At 41.8% G+C, this 19,772-nt stretch overlaps 1 protein-coding gene across 1 annotated transcript in view; it reads left to right on the top strand.

The window, feature by feature from the left end:
* gpr158b (G protein-coupled receptor 158b) overlaps positions 1–19,772 on the top strand; it is a 124,652-nt gene that overhangs the window by 54,139 nt on the left and 50,741 nt on the right. The window contains exons 4-5 of the mRNA XM_079651011.1: positions 6,307–6,518; positions 8,621–8,689. Of these exons, the coding sequence (XP_079507137.1) occupies positions 6,307–6,518; positions 8,621–8,689 (281 nt within the window). The remainder of the gene's footprint in view (positions 1–6,306; positions 6,519–8,620; positions 8,690–19,772) is intronic.

Genomic DNA, 19,772 nt, shown 5'->3' with positions numbered 1-19,772 from the left:
GGAAGGGGGAAATGTGGCAGGAAACGCTGCACAACCAAGAGAGATGACCGCAGCCTTAACAGCATTGTGAAGAAGAGTCGCTTCCAGAATTTGGGGGAGCTTCAAAGACAGTGGACTGAAGCTGGAGTCCAGGTATCAAAAGTCACTGTTCACAGACGTGTCCGGGAAATGGGCTACAATAGCCGTATTCCCATGGTCAAGCCACTTCTGAACTCAATACAACGGAAGAGGCGTCTGACTTGGGCTAAGGAAAAGAAGCACTGGACAGTTGCACAGTGGTCCAAAGTCCTCTTTTCAGACGAAAGCAAGTTTTGTATTTCATTTGGAAGTCAAGGCGCCAGAGTCTGGAGAAAGGCTGGAGAGGAGCAAAATCCAAGTTGCTTGAAATCCAGTGTGAAGTTCCCACAGTCAGCGATGGTTTGGGGAGCCATGTCAGCTGCTGGTGTTGGTCCACTGTGTTTCATCAAGCCCAGAGTAAATGCAGCTGTGTACCAAGACATTTTAGAGCACTACATGCTTCCGTCTGCTGAAAAGCTCTATGGAGATGAGGAATTCATTTTCCAGCATGATCTGGCACCTGCCCACAGTGCCAAAACCACCAGTAACTGGTGTACTGACCATGGCATTACTGTCCTCGATTGGCCTGCAAATTCCCCTGACCTGAACCCCATAGAGAATATGTGGGGTATTGTGAAGAAGAAGCTGAAAGACACCAGACCCAACAATGCTAATGAGCTAAAGGCCGCTATTGAAGCATCCTGGGCATCCATATCACCTCAGCAATGCCACAGGCTGATTGCCTCCATGCCACGCCGCATTGATGCAGTAATCCGTGCAAAAGGATTCCCAACCAAGTACTGAGTGCATTAATGGACATTTTCAAATGTTTGATTGTGTTTTGCTGTTATAAATCTTTTTTTTTTACTTGGTCTGAGGAACTATTCTAATTTTTTGAGATAGGATTTTTGAGTTTTCTTAAGCTGTATGCCATAATCAGCAATATTAAAATAATAAAAGGCTTGCAATATTTCAGTTGATTTGTAATGAATCCAGAATGTATGACATTTTTGTTTTTTTAATTGCATTACAGAAAATAAAGAACTTTATCACAATATTCTAATTTTCTGAGACAGTCCTGTACTTTATAGGGATCCTATTAATATCTAATAATAAAAATAATAAAATTCAATAACGTGCTTTAACCACTAGGTTAATTTAGTTTTTGGGAGAAGGGGTGGGATTAAATATGTGTAAACTCCTTCCCACACCTTTTCGGATGTATAATTAGGTAGATCATTTGTTTATATATAATTTGTAAGTCAATAATATTTAGTTTATCAATTTGATACTGCTTATGTTTCTACAGAATCATAATTATTTTGTTTCATTTCATTATTATTATAATTTTTATTGTATTACACGTTCGAAATAAATCAAATCAAATGTGTCTTTGAAGAGGTGCTAGATTACAAAAAAACAACTGTTACTGTGTGTTTATGCACCAGGCTGCAAAAGATAAACATGCAGTTCAAGAGGCATTTCAGTGCAGAATACATTTTTATTTATTGGGCACAATTTCCACACTGTGGATTATTCACTGGGGTGAGGCGGGGTCTGTTTTTCCCTCAGCCACCAGAAAACAGCTCCAGCTGCAGTACCCCGGGAAGCCCTCTTCGGAGTAAAAACCCTGTAAAATTCCTCACCGTCCACTTCCCCGGTAGCCTGTGCCAACATCCTTATAAAGGTTGTCGCATTGAAAGCACCTGGAAATTTGGTAGGCCTTCCTGAATTCCTGTTTGTGTCCCTCTGTAAAGACATTCCAGTTGACGACACCTGAAGTAAAATGTCATGAGACAATTACAATTCAGACAGAAAAATAACAAAACCTTCCTTAATTTAGCTGACCTTACTCTTAGTCAATCAACTTCATCTAGGATAGGAGAAGGCAGAAGTAAAGACACTTATAAACGTACTGTCAAGCCAGTTGGGTCTGACACGACAGATTCTAACCTACAGAATAGGCCGACATAATAACTGACTAAAACACCTCATGCAATATTACAAAACATGTCAAAAATGATGAGACTGTCTGGTAAACAGTAAACAGGCAGTCAGCACAGTTAAGATTATTTACAATGAATTCAAAGAGTAATACAATGACTATTAAAGAAGCATTTACACTGAAGACAGAACTTAGGCTACTGCTTATTTAATGTAGCGGACAGACAGATCATATTGAAATGCTTTTGTCATCCTTTGAAGTTGAATTAATTAGCTGACTATAATTAATGATCAGGGTTGGGAAGTTTACTTTTTTAAATGTAGTAGGTTACAGATGACTAATTACCCTGTTAAATTGGTTTAATAAGTAATGTAACTGACTATTTAACTATTTGTATTGATATTATAATGTTAATTATGGTTATTTTATGTTTTTTGTGAGTCACTTTGGATAAAAGCCTCTGCTAAATAACATAACCATAACATACGGTTTCATTAAACAAATAAAAAGTAAAGGTGGTTGGTTTTTGCAGCGAGTCATCATAGGCTAACAGATGACTGTTTCCCTGTAAGACTCACATTTAGCACGTGTTTCTTGTATTGCTGTCCAATTCAATACACCAGAATAGTTGTTAACTTTAAACAAACAACACGATTCACATTAATCACACTCTTACTGTAATTAGTGATTAAATCAACAATTAATATAGGACACCTAGTTGGGCTTGCCAAAATCACGTTACAGTTTCATTAAACAAATAATAATCAAATATGCTAACAGATTATTCAAATCGTTACCTGACATCCTATTCTTAATTTAACCCTCACGCTAGATCAAGCGTTTCCATCTAGCATACAACCTATGTTTACCATAACTATGAGACTGAAATAAATAAGGATTATCATACAGACATGAATAATCTAATGTTCATGTTTGGTTAACTACTGCACAATCGGAGTTTGAAGGTTCAGAATGGTGAATTATAACAGTTTTTTTCAAAAACTTCTGGCTATCAATCTCTATTCCCTACGTGTTATTGCTAAAAAACAATGAATATGGGCTGCATATTTAAAAATCGGAACATGTACACATAACTTGACTTTGGACCTTTCCTCCACTGATGTTTTATCCTTTCACCCTTGCGGTTTTCAATTTTTTTCCTAACTTTACCTCCCTGCTCGTGCTTTGGATTTTAATGACCATAGCTGACAGCTTGACAGAAAGCGAAGCAGTGTCCTCATGCTGAAAGCTTGGCCCTGATGAGCGAGATAATCAAGCAACTACGGCGGTTTTCATCCCTGACTCCAACAATACAGCACCCCAAGGGGGATGATACGCTAAACTGAAGCTTTATTGTAATGCAGCGTGATGAGGCCTGTAGTATGTAGGCTCCGTCTGTGAAGAGACTCTGCATCTTCCAAACCCCATGCCGACCCCCTCATTAAAAATCACTGCGGCTCAAATTGGGTCGCAGTAGCAAGCGACCCTGAACTCCCCCCCATGGAACCTGTCTGTTATTCCTCCATGTACATCCCAGAAAACACACTAGACTGTAAACAGATGTTGTATTGTTCCCTAGCAACAGGCCAAAAGGACAGATATCAAAGCAAGGGAAAAGATTGAGGGAGGAAAATAAATAATTATTAGAAAATGTGCAACAAAGACATAAAGTGTGAGCTGTTTTGTGTTTCCTTCTGTGTGCACCATCACTATGCAACACCTCCCATTGTGTTACACTCGCGTCCTGTCAAGAGATAATCGCTAAATTTGAGATAAGTGAGAGGTTTCCTTTTAAAAATGGTTTCTTTGGAATGATGCAGTAACAACAACAACAACTTTTCATTTTGATATGTTTGATTTATTTTGGTTGTGCTATAGGCCTACTTTCTATTTCATTGATGACGATTATCAGAATCCTGTTCGGTACAGTAGAGGTTTACAGTTGAACAGTTGAACTATATCATACAACTCGTACCAGAATCATATTCCAATGTGGGTACAGTTCATTTAAGTCCCTGAGCTTAATTAAGGCCACAAACCCACAAAGTGTACATGAAAAGGCAACACCTATACCACTATAGTAAAAAAAGCTTTTCAACAAAACAACAGCAGCTTGAATGACGGGCAATCACTGGAAACATTTTTTAAGCAATAAAAACTTTCTAGAAAGATCACTCCTTAACTTAAGGGTAACTTTTTTTACCTTGTAGCCTTGTAGTGAAAGAACAAACTGTGTGCCCAGATGTCTTAAGGAAGACCAGTTTTCCACCTAATAATCACACAAATAGTCTGAGTGTAAACTAATGCGGTACATTATTTAGATATGACCAATTTGTACTAAAAAATCCTTAATTATTGCTGTTGGCTAAAACATTGTAGTCAATATATAAAGATCTGAGAATCATCCGTCTCAGAAGTGCATTTCAAATGGTCCAAGCTTATCAAACATTTGTCGATAGCATTCTCATCCAATGCATCTCTTACTTATATTATTCCTCTAACCTCCTGCTCACTTTGGAGAACTGATTTTTAACCAGACCTTTATCATGTTACTTGGCTTTTTATTAAGCCTCAGCTTGGACTTTTTAAAATAAGCGTTTAAATGTCAGGTTTGGCAATTAAACTTGTAGATACATAAGTATAAGCAGGAGAAAAAATATGTATTGCAGAAAACAAGGCAGATAACGAATACAGATACTAATATAGACATTTACCAGACACACAGTAGCTTTGCATCAGACCCCTAATATGTAGCTACAACATCCTTCAGGCTGTTCTCTTACACTCTTCGTAGCTATACGAGAGACTGTAATTTATATTCCACAACATGTCCATGTTGATACATAATTTCTTCCCATAGGGTTAGGGTTAGTCATCACGTAACTTCCGCATGTAAGTAATGGCAGGTAGCTATTTTAAGTCATCCTTTAAACCCAAACCACCAAATTACCCCTAACCCAACCCTTTCCTATAAACGGATATTGACACCTGTTGCTGTACATTTGATAGCGGCCAAAATCACAGAAAAGTAAAACAGATAATGAACTTAAAAGTAAACTTCCGCTGAGGCACCAGATAGCGTATCTTACGCAATGAATAATAACACTAAATAATAATAGATTTACAATAAACAAAACAGCAAGAAAACAAATGTTTAAATATTGAATAATATAAAGCAATATATAGTTCCAACAATAACTTTTCGTAAGATATGATATACACATTGCATCCTGAAAACCAACAGTTTGCATGTCAGTGAATGATTGCATAACAGCTTAACTGGGTTTCACAGCAAACAGGCAAAAGACAGTTTGTGGATCATGAGTCATTTCGTATTCATGACCACCTCCTTCCATTCTTTTACTGACCGTTAAACACAGTGAGGCTAACTGGAAAATCTAAACCACTTTGTTTAATGTCTTACATCAGTGACTGCCTGATTGCTTGATAAATTGTTTATAATGTCTTTACATCTTAATCGATTCCTACTTGACATGTTTATTCATTAGTACTTTCTGAACATTCTTACGCAATGATGCTCTCACACAGACAACTTTAGCACAGTGTTTGCATACTGCATAAGCTCTGGGACATACAGAGGAATTACATGCTTATCAAACACAATTTTCACGAAGAGCTGCAGCGTGTGTGTGTGTGTGCAATGCATGTGTGTGGTGGGGATTTGCGCTAAAGATTGACTCCAAATCCTCCCACAGCAGACACGTCGCAGAGTGAAGAAATTCTATTTTTGGCATCGTCTTTCCCTTTTTTTTCTCTTGTAATTAATTAATTCCGCGTTTCAGAAGGCGCTTGACAGAACACATCCAGTCATGCTAGTGTGAAAACTCTCAAAAAATATGTTGGAAAAAGTAATCCAGGGACTGATTTCATAAACCACATGCAAGGCCACATGCTGGTATGACAACAATTATTCAACAATTATTCAGACCGCGAGAGATGAAAGGAGCGGTGTCACAGAATTTTACCCCCTCCTTCATTATTCCCTCATCTGCCTAATTAAAAGCTGTATTCTTGTAATTATCACCCGCAAGGCTTTGTGATTTATTGGATTGATGACTACTCTTTCAAATTGATTAACTGAGTGTTTAATGAGAAGTCAGAGACTGACAGCTAAACCACATTAATTACATTGAAAATCCTTAAAAACACATAAGATCAGTTTGATTAGATGTTACATTTTTTTTAAAAGGCTCTGTTTAATCTTAGAAGTGTGTGAAGGCAGTATGGCTATGAGCAAACCCAGGATTTATATACCTGATTGTAAAGTGCTCTCTTGTCCTCAGGTAAGGAGCTGGGCTCTAACAGAGACGATTCCTCTGAGGTGTCCAGTAAGTGCCTGCCGTGCCGTGAGGGCTGCCCCTACTGCCGGGACGAGACCCCCTGCCTGGCGCAGGAGGACGGGGCCCTGAGGCTAGCTGTGGCCTCCTTCCAGGGTCTGTGCACGGTGCTGGACCTGGCCGGCATGGTGGTCATCTACCACTTCAGGAGGATGAAGGTGAGAGGACACATAAGTCACTGTGCAGGAATGTTTCATTGTCATTTAGGCTAGTGACGTTGGGGTCCCCACTGCTTGTTTGATTAAAAATGTTCTCCCCAAAACCCCTTCAAAAGTGTAATTTGTCAAAAATGTTCCGTCATTGGAACTGTATATGGGAAAGAAGGATAGAAGAGATGTTACATTTAGCTTAAACTTGGAATGGTGGACTAGCTAAAGAAAGAACACAAGGATAGAAGGACGTTCTATCTTGGAAAAACATACCGACTAACTTATTTTGAGGAAAACCCACAACCAGGACAAGTTTGGATTACAAATGGAGGATGCCTGTTTTAACAATGTTATGGGGAGTCAAGACAGCAATATACTGAAATATTTGTATCGTATGAGGTAAGTTTATGTTTACGTTTAAGGTAAGACAATTATGTAGCAAAAAGATAGTTATCTGCTGGATAAGAAGTGTGAAATAAATGGTCATTGACCAGTTGAAGAGGGACTAAAACTTGTATCACATTACATGGACATATTTAAGCATGCATTTCCTATTTTTGGTGCAATTTCCAGGCTGGCTCTGGTGGACTCACAATCCTCTTTTGTTCAACTTTGAATGAGCATGGGCCGCCGATTGCTCAGTAGTTAGAGCTGGCAGCCCATATGCTGTCACCGCTGCCAGTAGGCTGGTTCAGATCCCGAGTTGGCTGAACATTTCAGGCAATATCCTCCCCTCTGTCTCCCCCTTTCAACTCTAACATTTCCAATAAAGGCCCTCTGGCCCAAAGATACCTATACTTTATTATTAAAATTACTTAATTGAGCAATGCACTGTCTGCCAGTAGATTCATCTTTGAGCTGTATTTAGAAATGTAAAGATTGTTAATACCTATCATAAGTACGATTTAACATTATCAGATAATAGTTTGTGAAGGCCGTTCTCAATTTGTACTTATTAGGTTATAAGCAGGGGCTAAGCACAGGGCAATTTCACACATTCTGACTCATGGGAATTGTAAAGTCCAACTTTCTTTGGAGCTTGACCCACACTCAGGACTTAATGTAAGAAGATCTAATCCTCTGCAGCTTGGATTTTTGGGTATATGTCAAATATGATTCCCAAACTTTCGAAAATGTAATACCAAATCCGTGTCTGCAAACTATTTGTCCCCATTATGGGAAAACTAAGATTAATTCAACATATTTTTCAGACTTAGATACAGAAAGGCAAACAATCCCTCTGTGCATTGGTTGACACAGTAAATGGTTGTAAAATTAGACAAGCTCCAGCAGTTCTATTTCACACACGGCTGCCCTCTAACTAAGGGCTCATTTATGTGTTGGAGAATGTAATTCTATGCCACACATCTTTGTTTTTAATTGAAGACACTCCTTTTAAAAAAAATGTATTATTCCATTCTTAATCAACAATGAGATTACTCTCACCGCCAACATACCTGAGCTCTTACCTTAAATCCACACAGATTTGTGTGCATAGTTGCATAATATCCACTCTGCTAATAAGATAAAGTTGAATAAAAATGAGCTCCTCGCGGTGTAGAGTAATTACCAACCCCCCACCCCGGCAGGCAAACTTGGGTTGAATCTTGTTCCTATGTGATATTTATAGATAGTTTGTGTATGTGCCTCAAAATCCCCTACATTTTTTCAGTTCACAAGAAATGTCCCCAGAGCCCTTTGAATTTGCATACAAAACAGTGAAAATCCTCGAGGAGGTAATGTGTGTGATTAGAGCCTACCCAGAGAAGGTGCTGTTGTCAGTTTTATTATTTGAGGCAAAACCTCAGTCAAATATGCAACTCAAATTTATGTTTGCTTTTCAAGAGGCAATGATTTATTATTAGCATTTTTGAAATGGAAAAGAAGCTGGAGCTCCAACTCATCACACAAATCTGTTTACTGCAAGCAAACTGCGATGTCGGATTCACAGCAAGGATTAGATGCATTTTCTGTTGACGTTTTTTTTTCCATTTGGTTGCATTTCACATAATTTACTAAGCTGAGAAAAGACCTGATGACTTAGGACAAACAGTAAATACATTTCCCCTGTCAGTGATTTAATTGTGTTGTTTCTCTTTCCCCATTAACAGAGCATCCGCACATCTGGTCTCATCCTACTTGAAGCCATTTTGTTTGGGGCTTTGCTGCTCTACTTCCCAGTAAGTCTGCACTCTCATCTTATATAGCACCAACAATTTGCTCAGTGTTTACTACTTTGGTTTTGATTTGTTCAAGTTATATTCCATAAAATGTCCTGATTTAGCCAAACATTGGTAAGTGGTGGCAACAGTTTGTGTGAGCTTTATTGATACAGGTCAAAAAATACCAAGTATGGCTGTTTTATTTTTTCACTTCATTTTAAGCAGTGATTGTAGTTAGCACCATAGACTGTATTAAATATCCCTGACAGGTTGTTGAAGAGTTGTTGTGAAGCTGTTGCTCCTGCCCTCACTATCTTGTCGTTGAGAAAAGACAGCTAGTAGCTAGCAGCTAGCAGCTTGTGACCTTACAGCACCCACCCAGGACCTTGAGCCTTAATTTAATGTAACTGGTCATATATAAAACAATTTTTTCTATAATAGTGTGCCTTAGCATTATATGAGTTATATTTTGTAATAATTATTTGGCACATAGTAGCTAGTAGTATCTGAGCTGTACAATATCAGCATATTTGTATCGCCGGTTATTACTGAGGCATTGTGCCTGATGCCTTTATGGAGAAGGTGGTAAGACAAATATGGAGGCAAGAGAGGAAGTGCATCTTTGTTGGAAGTACTGAGCTTCTGTCAGTCAGAGGGCTAGGTAAGGATTGGGCTAGTTAACATGTGAGAAGAATTAAAGAAACGAAAGCAACTGTACCCAGCTAGCAGATTAAGCGGATCATACAGAGAGCATTCACATCCAGGCTCAAGATTTGAGTAAGGAGCCTGGTCAGGATTAAGACGGAGAACCAGTTCAGGAACCTGTCTCATATCCTTACTCCTCTGACTCCAAGGGGTGAACCTGCTGCCAATGCTAGCTTGGAGGAAGTTGCTATTTTCTCTGAACCGCTGAACCTGTTACCACTGCTGATGAACTTCCTGCCATCTCTGTCACCCACGATCAATCAATCAATCAATCAATGTTTATTTATATAGCCCAATATCACAAATGTTACATTTGTCTCAGTGGACTTCACAGTTTGTACAGAATATCAGTATGACAATACGACACCCTCTGTCCTTAGACCCTCACATCGTACAAGGAAAAACTTCCAGAGAAAACCCACAGTTTAAAGGGAAAAATGGGAGAAACCTCAGGGAGAGCAACAGAGGAGGGATCCCTCTCCCAGGACGGACAGACGTGCAATAGATGCCGTGTATAAATTGAAAAGATTGTACACTGATCTGCCAGATCTGCCAGATTGTACCAGTGGAGCAGTTTAGGGACAGACTCTGACAAGGTGCTATCCCTAACACCTCTTCTGGTCAGTATTGCTTTCCCTACAGCAGACTTGAATGGCGACAATATGAGTAAAATAAATCTCTTGTCTCCTCCACTTGATTTGCTGACACCTAGTTCTGAATCTTGTTCATTATCTACTTTTGAGATGGACTTAGGGTTGGGGTTAGTTCTGTATTAACTTAGGTTAGTTCAATAACCTGTTCAGGATTTTAACATCAAAATGAAGGAGAGGTAAATGTGTATATTTTATAATCAAATGTTACGCAAAATGGGTCTTTTCATCAGAGATTACATACATTGCCATGTAAATAGGACAATAGAGCCCTCTTTTTATTTTTCAGCTGCAGCTTAGCAGTTAGTATACTGTACTTTAGATCATTGTCTTAGCAATAACAAAGAGTTGGACATCACAGTTTGTGTGCATGTCTGTACAAGTGTCTCTCATTGCCTTTGTCAGCCTTTGCATTGTCTGTATGTGTGAGCGGGTCCAGGTGGGTAGGTGCCAGCGTGCGTTGTATAGGTGTGTATTCGCACTTGTGAACACAGCCCACAGTGCACCTGGAGTGTCGCGTCAGAAGCCCATCTTTAGCAGAGAAACAGATGGAAGAAACCTGAGCGCCATGTAAAGGGGAGATCAGATGTAGTCTGGGAATTCGCTCCCTTCAAATACTTTCACAGACTGCCAACAGTGAGCCACCGCTCTCCTCAAACACAAGGCCCGATGGCTGGATCATAGCCAGTTTTAGGACAGAAAAACAAATCTATTGAGGAGAAAAAGCTTTAACCGTCTCTCGGGATAAAGGTTTTTGTTTGTATTCTGAAGTTACTGAAGTGTTATCGTTGGAAATATTTCGATTAGAATAGAACGCCTGGTCTTTTTGGTGCAGCAGATACAGGTATTGTAGGTTTGTGACCACACTCTCTGCCCCTGTTCAACCCAAGGATAGCCAAAAATAGCTCCCTAAAAATATCCCGCAACTCTTGGATGTTCACACACACTTGGAAACACTCAAGGGTTTTTCCCTCCCTTTGCTCAGCTGCATCTCCATCTTTTTTTCCCCCTGCATCACTCAACACCTTCTCTGCCTGTCTCTACCTCCTCCCCCCATGTTCTTCCTTTCATTACTCCTCTGCTTGTTCTCCCGCCGCCTCACCTTTGTGTCTGTCTCCTCTCCCGCAGTCTTATCGTTTGTTGCTGCTGCTGTTTCTTTGTTTTTGCCACCACAAGCCTCCTCAGCTTAGCTTGGCGCAGCTGCTCGGCTCTGCTCGATGCATTTTTAAACAGTCCATCAAGTTCTAGCACAACTCGTTTTAAAAATACATCTGCTGATTAATTGATGGAGGAGGCATTGGAGGTTGGATGCTAACCAGGAGGGCCACCTTCTCTTCTGGGCGATGTAAAAAATGTGGCCTTTTATCGTGCAGTCCCCGTGGGTAGCACTGCAGAAAAAGGGTGTGTTGTGTCTCCCTATCAAAGTGTGTGTTTGTGAGTATAGGCACAAGAGTGGCTTTAGATCTCCAGATTTCCCTGTGATTGTGTGCATGTGCATTTTTGCATGGATTTGCATTTATTCATCTGTACGTGGGTGTAGGAAACTGCGTGGCCTACTTTTTCCTCGTGCCGGTATTTGTGGAGGAGATTTATTGTCTCGGTCCGTTATGTGGACCAGAGAGCTGGAAGGGGGGGTGGTTGGAGATGGAGGTACCAGGGAGGATGTGCCTGGTGATTTGTTGCACTCTTAAGGGTTCGCAACATTGGGTCTGTTTATTCTCTCTCTGTTTTTGAGACTCTTATTTCTTTGTGTATTTGTCTGCTCTAGTATTTGATCTAGCACTAACATTAACTATTTTTTCGAGCAAGCATTATGTTGCTTCACAGAAACAAAGGAATACTTCAGGATTACTCGGAGTCGGAATGTTAAAAATGACAATTGTTCAATTATAAAATCAGTCATCATTGGATTGAATGACTAGATGTAATTTGATAAACCCAACAGTGTTGCTAGATTTCCGATGATTTTTGTATTTGTATAATTCTTTTTTTATTAATAATCAATAATGTAGTTGTTATTTCTCCTGCTGCTCCAGACTAATTTAAAGAGAGTTTGAGAGATTAACTGATTCATCCATGGGAAATAAATCAGAGCTTGAGAAAAATTATGCTGTCAGACTGATTGACTGGTTATTACCCCATTTCAAGCGTCATAGATACGTCAACTTACTTAAAGGGACCCTATTTTGCTCATTTTTAGGTTTCATAATTGTATTTTGAACCTGTACTGTGACATGTTTACATGCTTCAATGTTCAAAAAGTGCTTTATTTTCTTATACTCTCTGTAAAATAACCTATTTTGTTGGAGGGAACTTTGGGATTTTAGCCTGTGCAGGCCATTAACAAGCACACAACCTATATAACACAATACAGGAAAGGGAAACCCTAAAGAACATAATAGGGTCCTTTTAAAAATGATGTGGTTAAATTCCTCAGAGGGTAACAAATGTGTTTTTTTACTTTTAATACATATTTTGTAAAATGTCACATACAGCTCTGAAAAGAATTAAGAGACCACTGCAGCATTATCAGTTTCTCTGGTTTTACTATTTATAGGTATGTGTCTAAGTAAAATGTACCTTTTTTTATTTTATTCTATAAGCTACTGACAACAATTCTCTGTAAAGCTTCTTATCCTCTCAGACACAAAAAGTGGGCAACCTAGCATTTAGCAGTTTAAGATCCAGATATTCCTCCAAGAAGTTGGTGGGGACCAAAACAGAGCTAAAAGGGGAGAGAATACTGGGCTTGTGTTCCTCAGGTGGCCAGGTCAGGAGTAAATATTGCCACTGTTTAGCAAATTAACTTCATAAGCTTACAAGATGTTGATTGTATTTATAGACAACAGCTTGTTATGCTGCCCTCAAGCAGCCAAACAAATATGCAAATGCAGATTAAAAAGAATACCTCAATATATTAGAAAAAAGCTACAAATTAATCTTCTGAGATAGAGATAAAAATATGTATACCATTCTCATGTATGTGCATGCGGGGGGCAAACACTTAGCATAGCTTAGCATAAATATAAGAAACATGGGGAAACATTAGCATTGCTTTGTCTGAACAAAGTAAATGCCTCACAATGCTTCTAAAACTGACTTGTTGGTTAATCCTTCCAAACACAAACGTGTAAATGTGTAGCCTTCGGGAAAGTTACGCACTGTAACTATTTTTTCATGAACTACGGCACCTTTCGTTGTGTTGCCAGATACTGTTCGTATTGTAAGCACAATGGTTCGCTTTCAAACAGTGTTGTGTCTCGTCAGATCTGTTAGTATTATTTCTCTGTGAGTCTATATTTTCAAGTCCGTGTCTGCCATTTCCTGTTTTACTTTGTCATTTCCCTTCTCATTTCAGGTAGTTCGATTCCTACCTTGCCTGTTTGTCCACTGACCTGATTACCTGCCCCGCTCTTATTGTTTGCACCTGTGGAGTCCCTCGCTTTTGTATATATTCTGTGTGTTCCCTGTGCTCAGTGCCAGATCGTTTTTTAACCTTGTGTATGGATTACCTTGTGAATGGATTACCTTGTTTCATCATCATAGTAAAACCTTTTTTGAAATCATCTTTTGTCTGGAGTCGTGCATTTGGGTCCTATCAGTTTTTGTGTGCTCCAGTCGTAACATTACGATCTGGCCAACAAATGGACTCAGCCAACTCTCAAACCCTGAGGGCAGCGCTCTGCTCTCAGGCTCAACGTCTGCGGCAGCAGGAGGAAGAAATGAAGGACATAAACCAGGGAGTAATGAACCTGACTAACAGCCAGAGTGAGTTTTGTGGCGCAGTTACTACGCAAATTAATCACCTGGCTGAACAGCTCCATAATGTACTCACACGGTTGGATAGTGTGCCCGCCGCTCCTTCCAACGTAGCTGCCCCAGCTCCAGAGCCTACAGCTGTTGTTTCCATGCCAGCTTCCACGATTCGTCTTGCTCCTCCTGCAAAGTCTTCGGGCGAATCTGGTAACTGCAGTCCTTTCCTAATGCAGTGTGACCTGCATTTTACCTGCCAGCCTGCTGCTTTCCCCAGTGATATAGCCAAGGTGGCGTTCATTGTGTCCCACCTCACGGGAAGAGCGGAAGCCTGGGCTACGGCGGAGTGGGCACGGAAGTCTCCGGTGTGTAATTCTCTCCAACTATTCACTGAGACTTTAAAGAAGATCTTTGACCGAACCAAACCGAGGAGAGAAGCCGCCAGAGCCCTGACACAGATCTCCCAGCAGAATCAGAGTGTGTCTGACTACGCCATTGATTTTCGTACTTTGGCCACGGACAGTGGTTGGAATGAAGACGCACTATATGATATGTTTTTCAGCGGACTCAGTGACTGTGTGCGGGATCTTCTTTTTCCTCTTGATCTTCCGCCGGATTTGGACAGTATGATCGCCTTGGCTATACGCACAGACACTCGGCTGCAAGAGCGACGGAGGGAGAAAGCCAGGAAAGCGTCACCTCCTGCACGATCTCCACTAGGACCCGGATTTCGGACCCACAATCCCTCCTCTACCGTGAAACCTGCTTCATGGAACACAGAAGAGGAACCCATGCAGCTCGGAAGGGCCAGGCTGTCTCCCGAGGAAAAGCAGCGGCGTCTCCGGGAGCGTTTATGTTTCTACTGTGGGAAGCAGGGACATTTCCTGGGAGCCTACCCGTTAAAAGACGGGGCTCACCAGTAAGACGGAGGGTGCTGGTGAGCCGATTGACAACCGCAGATTTCCCTTCACGATCCATGACCCAGGCTGAGGTTAGTAATAATGAGCACAGCATAGCTTTGAAAGTATTTGTAGATTCAGGGGCTGACGCTAATCTTATGGACTGGGGGTTAGCTAAACGTTTGGAAATTGCCTCCGTGCCATTGACTCAGACACTTGAAGCTAGCGCTCTGGACGGTACTCTCATGTGCAAAGTAACTCATAGAACCATGCCTCATAAAATAACTATTGATCATGAACACACGGAGCATATGACTTTCTATCTGTTTGATTCTGCACAGCATGCAGTAATTCTGGGCTATCTCTGGTTGTGCAAACATAACCCTCACATTGATTGGCGGACTGGTAAAGTTTTGGGGTGGGGAAGCGAATGCTCTCATTCGTGTTTCAGGGGCAAGACGGCTGAAATTGTCAGAGAGCCCATTATAGACAATGACAGGGAAGATGAAAATAATCAAGACTCAGATTTCCCTGACCTTTCGAACGTACCCAGCTGCTAACGAGATCTCAAGGAGGTGTTCAATAAAACTAAAGCGACATCCCTTCCTCCTCATCGCATCTATGACTGCGCCATCGATCTCCTGCCTGGGTCCCCCTTGCCCAAGGGAAGACTGTACTCTCGCTCAGCTCCAGAGAGAGAGTCTATGAGGGAGTACATAGACGGCTCTCTCAAAACGGGTCTCATCCGTCCCTCGTCATCTCCCGCCGGAGCTGGTTTTTTCTTCGTTCAGAAGAAAGATGGATCCCTGAGACCCCGCATCGACTACAGCCCCCTAAACGACATAACCAGTGGCGAGCCGTCAGGGCCTTCTAGGCCCTCTGTGAGGGCCTAAGATATTCTACAAAATAATAGTTAAAAACATTAAAAAAAATTATATTTTTTTAAATATTTTTTTAAATATTTTTTTTTAAGTTATATTTTTCATTAGTTTTACCCAAAATAACTTGATTTAATTGTATTTTTAAAAAAAATCCAAAGAAATAAATCCTTCGAATCTGCCTATTCAGTTTCTGTTGGAATGTGATGGGTTAAATGAAAGAAGCTCGTCTCTGCGAGTTACGGCCCGTCCACACTACAGCTTCAAAAAAAGCTTGCCGGCGGGCGTGTCTGAAGCTTGACCAACAACCAATCACATGAATCTCCCGCCCCTGACACACAAGCAGTGGTTTGATTGGCTAGAGCTATTACTGGCATATGATTTGATTGGCTGACGCTTCCACCAAAAGCTTCAGAAGCTTCAAAAGTTGAACATTGCTCAACTTTTGCAGCCTGAAACGCCAGGAAAGCTCCGCTCTGCTACCCACAATTCAGTTCGGCGAAAAGCGAGGCAACGTGACGTCACCCCATTCAAAGTGAATGGGCAGACGCGTTGGAAACCGTTTTTGAAGCTGTCGAAGCTGTAGTGTGGACGGGCCGTTACTGTGAAGAGAGGATCTGTTGGGCGGTCCAGCTACGAATTCACAGAGGGCCCAGCTATAGTAACTAAACGAGAGAGTAATGTCAAATGACAGTACAATTGACCAATCATATCTTCCCTCTAAATGGGTGGGTGTTATTATCGCGGACTTTATGACAAGTTCCGCCCGCTGTGAAACTTTTCTTGTTTCCATAGCAACAACAACTTCCTGTCAACAGCGTTAACTCGCCTTCAAAATAAAAGCACGCCAAATTACACTTAAGACATACAACTGCAACAAAAGTAACAAACACAATGCAATATCCTTTTCAATTTCAAAGAACACAAATAGGGTTATTTACAAGTGTTGTTTTGTGTGGTAGAGGGTCGCTTTCATTCATGCGTTTTGCACCCCGGGCCGTTGTTTTGATATTCCGCTGAATTATACGCTGTGACGTAATAACTCGAGGGAAGGGGTGGGGGTCAGAGGGCCGAGGTATAAAAGTCACGGCTCGCCACTGGACATAACCATCAAGAACAGGTACCCCCTCCCGCTTATGACCTCAGCGTTTGAACTGTTGAAAGGAGCTAGAGTCTTTTAAAAACTTGACCTGCGTAACGCTTACCACTTGGTGAGGATACGGGAGGGGGACGAGTGGAAGACTGGTTTTAACACTCCAAGCGGACATTATGAGTATTTGGTAATGCCTTTTGGTCTAACAAATGCACCTGCCGTTTTTCAGGCTCTCATAAATGATGTGTTGAGGGAGTTTTTGAATTATTTAGTTTTTGTCTATCTTGATGATATCCTGATTTTTTCCCGTGATGAAGAGTCACACGTTTCACATGTTCGCCAGGTATTAAGAAAGTTGTTGGACAATCAACTTTATGTAAAGGTTGAAAAATGTGAGTTCCACGTCAGTTCCACTTCATTTCTGGGTTTCATCCTGGGTCCTGACCAGATAATGATGGATCCTGCTAAAGTGAGCGCTGTGGCTGAATGGCCCACACCTTCTTCCAGGAGAAAAGTCCAACAATTCCTTGGATTTGCAAACTTCTACAGAAAGTTTGTTAGGAATTTTAGCTCTATTGCCGCTCCTATGCATGTACTCACCTCTCCTTCTGTTCAGTGTGTGTGGACCCCACAGGCAGACCAGGCTTTCCAGAAGTTAAAAAAAATACTCCAATACTTACCATCCCGGATTCCCAACGGCAGTTCACGGTGGAGGTGGATGCCTCCAACGAGGGCATCGGGGCGGTCCTCTCACAGAGGGCAGAGAAAGACAGTAAGCTCCATCCATGTGCCTACCTTTCACGTAGATTGTCTGCTGCTGAAAGAAACTACGATGTAGGCAATAGAGAGTTATTAGCCGTGAAGGTAGCACTGGATGAGTGGAGGCACTGGCTAGAAGGGGCAAAACAGCCATTTATTGTGTGGACAGATCACAACAATTTGGAGTACATACGCAAGGCTAAGAGGTTAAACTCCAGACAGGCACGATGGACCTTATTCTTCAATAGGTTTAACTTCATTCTCTTCTACCGTCCTGGCTTACAGAACGCCAAACCAGACGCGTTATCCAGGCTTTTTGACCCAGAGGCTCTTTCCAAGGAGACAGAGTCCATTTTACCGCCCACTCAGGTGATAGGAGGGGTGACATGGCCAATTGAGGCTAAGTTAAATCAAGCTTTAGAGGGAAAAACCGTACCCAGTGGTGGTCCCCCTAACCACCTCTTTGTTCACCCCATCTGTCCGCTCTGACGTCATTCACTCGGCTCACACATCTGTATTAACATGTCATCCAGGTATCAAACAAACTATGTACATGATAAAGCAAAGGTTTTGGTGGCCTAAAATGGAGAAGGAGGTTACTGAGTATGTGGCAGCCTGCACTACCTGTGCTCGGAATAAGACCTCTACCCAGTCTCCTATGGGTCTACTGCAACCTTTGTCCATTCCAAGCCGCCCATGGTCTGACATCTCGCTGGATTTTGTCACTGGACTGCCGCCCTCTGCAGGTAACACCACCATCTGCACTGTTGTTGACAGATTCACCAAAATGACTCACTTTATCCCCATGCCCAAATCTCCATCTGCTAAAGAGACAGCAGAAGCGCTCTTGTCTCATGTTTTCAGGCTGCATGGATTTCCTCGAGATGTGGTGTCAGACCGTGGGCCGCAGTTTGTTTCCCAGTTTTGGAAGGAATTCTGCAGCCTGATAGGAGCCACCCCCAGCCTCACATCTGGTTACCACCCACAGGCTAATGGTCAATCAGAGAGGATCAACCAGGAACTGGAGACGTGTTTACGGTGTCTGGTGTCCCAGAATCCCACAACTTGGAGCAAGCAGCTGATATGTTTGGAGTATGCCCACAGCACCCAACCTACATCTGCCACGGGTCTCTCCCCTTTTCATCGCACCTATGGTTACCAACCTCCTCTGTTTCCAGAAGTAGAGAAGGAAGTGACTGTACCGTCAGCACATGCCCTGGTGAGGCGGTGTCGCAGAGTCTGGGCAGGAGCTCGCCAGGTTCTCCTGAAGAGTGCTGCTCGCATGAAAAAGACAGCAGATCGACATCGTTGTCCGGCACCTGCCTACAAACCCGGGCAGAAGGTTTGGCTATCTACAAGAGACCTACCCCTGTGTGTGGCTTCCAGGAAGCTGGCTCCGAGGTTTGTGGGTCCGTTTCCCATAACGAAAGTTGTTAACCAGGTGGCTGTTCGCCTGCGCCTGCCCAGATCCTTGAGAGTCCATCCTACCTTTCATGTTGCCAAAGTCAAACCGGTTCGGGAGAGTCGTTTGGTTCCTCCATCCAAGCCCCCTCCTCCACCCGGGATGTTAGACGGCGGTCTGATATAAGACGTCAAGAAACTGCTAGCAGTCAGGAAGAGAGGACGCGGCCGACAGTTCCTTGTAGACTGGAAAGGATACGGTCCAGAACATCGGTCGTGGGTACCAGCAAGTTTTGTTGTGGATCTGAAACTGATAAAGGACTTTTTCAGACTTAATCCACAGGACCCGGAGTCGGCCGTAGAGGGGGGGTACTGTTGTGTCTCGTCAGATCTGTTAGTATTATTTCTCTGTGAGTCTATATTGTCAAGTCCGTGTCTGCCATTTCCTGTTTTACTTTGTCATTTCCCTTCTCATTTCAGGTAGTTCGATTCCTTGCCTGTTTGTCCACTGACCTGATTACCTGCCCTGCACTTATTGTTTGCACCTGTGGAGTCCCTTGCTTTTGTAAATATTCTGTGTGTTCCCTGTGCTCAGTGCCAGATCGTTTTTTAACCTTGTGTATGGATTACCTTGTGAATGGATTACCTTGTTTCATCATCAAAGTAAAACCTTTTTTGAATCATCTCTTGTCTGGAGTCGTGCATTTGGGTCCTATCAGTTTTTGTGTGCTCCAGTCGTAACAAACAGTCACTGCACACTATTGTTGCTAGTTATCATTACCTTATCATATCATCAAGGTTCAAAGATCCTAGTGGAACATAAACAAAAAAAGATTTTGGAAAGAGAAAGCTAGCTCGCTAGAAATTTCAAATCTTTATGCTTAGATTATCACCTCTTAGTTTGGTGGCTTTTACAGCTACAACAATAAAGTTTCTTAGATCCAACAACCGCCAAGCTTCTCA

The sequence above is a fragment of the Notothenia rossii genome, assembly GCF_949606895.1.
Source record: "Notothenia rossii genome assembly, chromosome: 9".
NCBI classification, from domain to species: Eukaryota; Metazoa; Chordata; class Actinopteri; order Perciformes; family Nototheniidae; genus Notothenia; species Notothenia rossii.
This window is presented reverse-complemented; position numbering and strand designations above follow the sequence as displayed.